The 7,500-nt window shown below is 36.6% G+C and overlaps 1 protein-coding gene across 10 annotated transcripts in view; it reads left to right on the forward strand.

Annotated features, from left to right (window-relative positions):
- Positions 1 to 7,500, forward strand: part of cac (calcium voltage-gated channel subunit cacophony) — a 775,822-nt gene that overhangs the window by 711,991 nt on the left and 56,331 nt on the right. For 7 of the 10 annotated variants that reach the window (XM_076210761.1, XM_076210760.1, XM_076210769.1 and 4 more), the window contains one exon: positions 3,089 to 3,180. The exons of the other annotated variants lie outside the window; for them this stretch is intronic. In XM_076210761.1, the coding sequence (XP_076066876.1) occupies positions 3,089 to 3,180 (92 nt within the window). The remainder of the gene's footprint in view (positions 1 to 3,088; positions 3,181 to 7,500) is intronic. 10 annotated transcript variants of the gene reach the window in all.

Consider the following 7,500-nt stretch of genomic DNA (forward strand, 5'->3'; position numbering starts at 1 on the left):
CATCTACACCAGCGGTTCTCTACCTGTGGGCCATGGACTCCTAGTGGAGCACGGTGGTTCACAAGTGGAGCCGACAACCTAAAGTCACTAGCAGTTAATGGATGCAAAGAGATTAAATTTAGTCTTGAAGTCATTTCCGGGAGACTAGACAATAGCAATTCATAAGTACGGGGTCCGTGTGAAAATAGGTTGAGAACCAGAGATTAAATTTAGTCTTGAAGTCATTTCCAGGAGGCTAGACAACAGCAATTCATAAGTACGGGGTTTGTGTGAAAATAGGCTGAGAACCTTGGATCTACACGTTCTTCCTTATGGAAAAACAACACCTCCGGCTTCTTGGACTCGGAAGTCTGAGTTCTTCAGTGTCGCTCCTGATCTTGGAAGAATGTCGTCCATGTATCGACTGTTTATATCTGTTTCTTAATACTCGCTGGCCGAGGGATTTAGGTCGAGATGATGGTGGTTCGAACCCTGCCACCGGCGAGTTTGAACTAAGGGCAGGGGTCATTATATTTCATGCTACAAATTCCTCTGTCAGGAGCACCGTCCTAGCCTCCTGGTAGTGGGAAGTTTCGAGACGTTAAACTGAATCAATATATATTCTGTTCTGCTGAGTACGTTTCGATTATGCTCCCCACGAAGAAGTTGGCCATATTGCTCCAAGGTGGCCGCACGGTAGCCCAATGGATACCGTCCGTGTCGAACTCGTGATCAGGGGGTCGCGTCGGTTCCTGACAGCTCTCGCCAGGAGGGGAGACAACCCAACGTCGGCCTAAAAAAAAAAAAAAAAAAAAAAAAACTGATAGGGCTTTCCTCTACCAGGGGTTTTTCACTTCCCACTGCTTGGAAATGGGACAGTGGGTTTTACTCCTAGGTGGAAACCCATGGCTACAGCAACATCCTGGCAATACTGGAACAGGGAAAGGTGAACAGAGCGTATGTGGTTGCAACACTCCACTCCACTCCATTCCACTTGGAGGAGATCTAGATTTGGTCCTCTCCCGTTTGTCAAGACAATTTGGTGTTCATGAGCGGGAATGGCTCAAATCTCCATTGACGTCTTGCTTCCACGTGTTTCTCGTTTCCTCCTCTTGGGTTAACAATAACACTCCACTCCACTCCACTCCACTTGGAGGAGATCTAGATTGGGTCCTCTCCCGTTTGTCAAGACAATTTGGTGTTCATGAGCGGGAATGGCTCAAATCTCCATTGACGTCTTGCTTCCACGTGTTTCTCGTTTCCTCCTCTTGGGTTAAAAGTAACTCCAGCGATGACTCTTGGCTCGGAAGAAACTCCCAGTGACTTCAACTCTTTCTTCGGTGTCTCCGGGTAATGTTCGGAAAATGTTATTCGTCAGCTGAGACCTCTGTCAAACAGTTCCTCTTGGTGTGGAAGAGACAAGTCTTTCTAATTTATTAAGTTTCCATTTTTGGGAGGCTTTGGTGTGAATGCCCTTTGCTTCGCGCAATTCGGTTTAATTAACGATCAGGTTCATACATTGATTTGACCTTACTCTCACACACACGCGCCCGCGCGCACAGAACATCCATCTGCCCAAGGGAAACAGTAACGGCTTGTAGTATTATTAGATTATTTTTCAAGTGGCTTAAACTCTAAAACCTCAAACGCGGAAGCTCGGAAGTAGTGTGTGTGAGAGAGAGAGAGAGAGAGAGAGAGAGAGAGAGAGAGAGAGAGAGAGAGAGAGAGAGAGAGAGAGAGAGAGGGAGGGAGGGAGAGAGAGAGAGAGAGAGATAGAGAGAGAGGGAGAGAGTTTTATATATCAATGTGCATTACACGTAATTCTTAAGACGTATATATAAATTTTGTAGGTATGTATACATTATATATATACTGTATACATACATATATATATATATATATATATATATATATACATATATATAATATATATATAAAACATATATTCATAGTGTTGTATACTTTAAGCACATGTAAATATATATAGATTTATAATTTACGTATTCAAATACATATATATATGCATAATGTATCTTTTGTGTCTTTTCATCTATACAACTCTATATTTTTACATAAATACTATTGTTCAGGAAGATTACTCAAATCTAAATTTTTGTATACTGTTCTTTTACAATATTTTTAAATTTAAATACTGGCCTAGATTTCTATACAGATTTAATATCATGATTATTCTGACATAAAATTTACGTTTTTTAGCTCCCTTTTTCACGCGCAATCTATATGTAGACTCACTTGCTATTTTTATTTGATTTTTCACGTCAATCCTATATATGTAACTTTGTTCAATTAATGCTCACGTCATTTTTTTTAACGTGTACGTAATATTTTTGCGTTCATTCACTGCTTTGATCCAATGTGTCCTCCTATTGCCCTTCACCCTCAAGAATGTCGACATTTCTCACTCTCTCCACATGTCTCACCCGATATGACGTCATTATCGTGCTTGAAGAAATTTTGGCAGTCTGAACCGAAAAATAATCAATATTTACTGTACCAGGGTTCAATTGCTAAGGACAATGAAGCCTAATAACGAAAATAGAATATACATTAATCAATTAAAAGGCCGCATCAGGATCCTAAAGATGATGTAAAACTCTAAGTCGCCTAAATTTTTCATTATAGACTGTCATTATTTCTGTAAGCAGGTTTCTATGTCTACTATGTTTCTTTTCCAAGAATCTGTTAATGTGCTTTTCTTAAACCAAGGGGATATTAAAAGGAAGATCGGGAGGAGCAAGTATTTCAGTCACAATTTAATTCGTTTATGTCATTAGAAGTGAAATAACATCTTTCAAGTCTGTAACTGTGGAAAGTAACCTCTGATTGGTCCGAGAAACTGCTCCCTGCTTCCGATATTTCAACCATTTTCCCATCTTGTGGCTGAGGTTGGAGGTCACGTGTGAAAAGAGCCAGCCCCCCCCCCACACGCCCCCCTCCCCCCTCCCCCCCCTCCCCCCACGTGACTTCTTTCCCCGCCACCGTAATGTCGTCGTTGCAAGAACGGCGCTCATGCCCCGGCATGTTGACCTGCCTCAATCTACAGCACACTCTATCGTCTCTCTCTCTCTCCTACCACTTCACCACCCAGGTCTTTGGCAACATGAAATTTGACCCCGACACTGATCTAAATCGACATAACAACTTTCGATCTTTCTTCGCTGCTCTTTTACTGTTATTTCGGTGAGTTTAACATAACCACCCCTGCTCCAGAATTTAAAAAAAAGATATATATATTTATATATATGCAAACCAGGGGATAGTTTCTTCTATCCAATTTCAGTCCAGGCCAGGACATTTATGGACTATGTCTGTTCAGCTCCCAGGTTTTCTCCGTCATTGTTACTAGTCATTATTGAGATCAAAATTTACAAACCGGCCAAATCACCTACAAATCCTCAGACGCATGAGAGGCCGCAACCAGGACCCAATTTAATCGAGTCCCCAGAACGAGGGCAAACTGATTCCCCTGAACAGACATTTTGTGTTTTAGTCGTTTGGTAAATTGTCTAGTTCTCTAGATTTCTCTAGATCCGGAGTGCGAGTAGTCTAGATCTAGTAGAAGGTATTGTAAAAGCTAGAGTATGATCTAGCCGGCCTAGACTAGACCTAGACTAGTTGTTGACTAGTTGGTTGTTTGTCATGCCTGCCTAAAATAATGCGTTGCTCTTTGATACCACCCCCCCGGTCTACGACCTTCCTCCCTACACTCCCCCCCAACACACCCCCGACCCCCCTGGCGTCTCGTCCCTCCCTCCCCCCCTCCCTCCCTCGCTTCCTCCCTCGTCCGTCCTCCAACCACGTCTCCACCTACGACCCTGCCTCCTCCTCCTCCCCCCCCCCCCGCCTTGCTCGTGTCTTCTACTTTCCCTGGTCTTTATCTTGACTGCTATCTCAAGCAAGCTGACCCACGGGACAGGTCACCCATGATCGTCGTTATCTCATCACTCTGATGTCGTTTAGTAATGAGTATCATCGCTGTTATCTTGTTTTCCCGCCCCCCCTCCCCTCCCCCCTTTTTTGTTTTCTTTCTTTCGTTTCTTTTTCGACCTCTCATTTTTAAATTAGTTCGACAATCATTCTTACTATTATTATTATTGTTATTATTATTACTATTATTATTATTATTATTGTTATTGGTATTATTATTATTATTATTATTACTGTTATTATTATTATTATCACTATCATTATTATTATCATTACTATTGTCATTACTATTATTATCATTGCTATTATTATTATTGTTATTATTATTATCATTGTTGTTATCATTATCATTATTATATTTTTATTATAATAATTATTGCCATTATTATTATCATTACTATTGTTATTATCAATATCATTGTAATTGCTGTAATTATCATTATTATCACCATTATCATTACTGTTATTATATTATTGACATTGTTTTATTATGGTTATTATTATCATTATTATTATCACTCCTATTAACATTGCTGTTGTTGCCGTTATCGACTAATGAATATAATGAGCAATAATAGTAGTGATAATAATGATGATAATGATGATAATAGTAATAATAATAATAATAATAATAATAATAATAATAATAATAATGATAATAACAATAATGATAATAATAATAACAACAACAATAGTAACAATAATAACAATAATAATAATAATAATAACAATGATAATAATAAATAATAACAATGATAATAACAATAATAACAATAATAATAATAACAAGAACAATGATAATAATAACAATAATAATGATGATCGTGATGATGACAATATTAAAAAATATAATAGCAATAATGATGATGCTATGAGAAGCCATTTCATTCTAATTTTGCTTCTTTGCAGTCGTCCATCTTCTGTTTTCTTCATCATTTTCGTTATTATTTACTCTTTCGTCATTTTCATATTGATTGTACCTCATCTTCAACTCTTGCACTGGCCTCCCTACTCACTCCCTTCCCCACCAATTTTTTGTCTTGTTTTGTCTTGTCTTGTCTTCTAATATCTCGGCACTCGATGCTACTCGGAGTGTACCCCGCCCAGCTGATTCCTGAATGCATCTTATGCGCCTCAAATGTACATCGGGTACTACTACTACTACTACTACGACTACTACTACTACTACTACTATGACTACTACCTTAACTGCTATTATCATTTTTACTTATATTGTTACTACTACTACTACTGCTGCTACTACTACTACTACTACTATTCATACAACTATTGTTACCTGCACCTCTGTTAATGCTTTTGCTACAACTTTTCGTTGTACTATTCCTGCCACTACTTCTACTACCCAATGCTATTGCTACTATTTGTACTAGTCAAACCGCTGCTAGGTACAGATCCACCATCTTGTGCTGTCTTGTCAACTACATCGTTACCAGAACCACAAGTCTGCAACTACTACTACTACTGCTATTACTACTATTACTACTACTAATACTACTACTGCCTTTAGGGCATTCTTCTTCTATTTCTGGTTCTTCTATTTCCTCTTTTTCTTTTTCGTATTTTTCATTCACTTTCTCTTCCGCTTCTTCTTATGCCTTCCCTTTTTCTTTTTTCATCTTTTTCTTCAGCTTCTACTGCTTCCCGTGTTTAATTTTCACCTTTTTCATCTACTTCCTTTTCTGTATCTTCTTCCTCTTCTTCTCTTTGTCCTCTTTTTTTTTTTTTCACCTCGTTGTCCTTCTTCGTCCTCTTTCATTTTTTTTATTTTCTTCTTTCTTCTTTTTGCGTTTTTCTTTTTCAATCATCTACTCGTTCTTTTGCTTCTTTTTACCCTTTTTTTAATCTCTTTTCTTTCTTTTTACCCTTTTTTTCATCTTTGGCTTCTTCTCTTATCCCTGTTCTCCTTTTTTTCCTCAAATTTCTTTCTTTTTTTCCATTTCTTCCTTTTCCTATTCATCATTCTTTCTTTTTTTTCTTCCTCTCCTTCTTTTCCTCATTCTCCTTCTTCGCCTTCAATTTCCTCTGTTTGTATTTTTTTTTCGTCCTCCTGTTTTCTTGATTTATTCTTCTGTTCTTCCTCATCTTTCTTTTTATTAATATTATTATCATTATTATCATTATCATTATTGTGACATTATCATTATCATTATTGTGACAATTTCTAATTATCGTTATCACTATCAAATCGTTATATAAACAAAACTATTATTAGACGTTTTATTATTTTCGTTATTAATTTTCATTACTTTATCATTTATTATCATTACTGTTTTTCATGATTTCATCACTATTGTTACTTTATTACTATCATTTTAGTATTATTTTTATTTTTATTTTTATTTTATTATAATCATCATTATTATGATTTATCTATAATCAACTATTGATATTATTCAGTCATCAATTACTATATTTATAAATATCAATTGTTAAGTTATTAATTATAATTTATCATAATTTATTGATCATTATTTATCATTATTATGAATTGCTGTTATTATACTGAATCACAATTATCTATTTCATAACTATTGATATTATTATGATTATTTCTATTATTATGAATATCGTTTTCATTAATTATTATCATTATTATTATTACCATTATCATTATTACTTCTACTTCAACTATTATCAATCTAACTGGTACTATTAATAGCAATAGTACAACTGCTGTCACCACTACTACAGTTACTTTTACTACTAACGAAGGTACTATTACTATTACTGCTGTCAACTATAACTACTATTACTATCACAAACACTACCACTGCTGCTACTGTAACTACTAGTAGTAGTAACAGTGGTAATGGTCATAATGGTAGTATTAGTAGTTAGAGTAATAATAGTGGTAGTAGTAGTAGTAGTAGTAGTGCTTTACTCTTGCTATCATTGTTGCAGACTTAACTGCCTCTATTGCCAACTAATGTTATTTTTTTATTTTTTAACGCTACGACTCCTGTCTACCCAACAATCTTCTGCATCTCACCCAAGTTCTATACCTCCTACCACCACAACCACCACCACCACCACCCTTTGTTTCTATCCCTGATTCTGCAATCACCTCTCTCTGGCTGCTTGTGAATCTTTTTGCATCCTCTGCAACTGTCAATAGTGCCACATAAAATAGGTCCCACCTCGTCTCATTCGTTTGGCATTGTTCAGTTAACACTTTTGATTTGCACCACGACTGCATCTACTATTACTTCTTTTATTCCTGCTACTACGATTGCTACTGCTATTTTTAATTATCACACCTACTACCACTACTACTACTACTACTTTATTACTACTGCTGCTACCACTTTTACTATTACTTATACTATTATTACTATCACCATCACCACTGTTACTACTACTACGGCTTCTACTTTTCCTGTTACCGCTTTAACTACTACTACCGTTACTCTTACTACTACGACTATTACTACTACTACATCTGCTGTTGCTGCTGCTTCTACTGTTACTACTGGTACTACTACTGCTGCTACTACTACCACTACTACTACTACTGCTACTACTACTACTACTACTGCTACTACTACTACTACT

This window comes from Oratosquilla oratoria, chromosome 27 (genome assembly GCF_046742065.1).
Source record: "Oratosquilla oratoria isolate Oo_2021 chromosome 27, ASM4674206v1, whole genome shotgun sequence".
NCBI lineage: Eukaryota > Metazoa > Arthropoda > Malacostraca > Stomatopoda > Squillidae > Oratosquilla > Oratosquilla oratoria.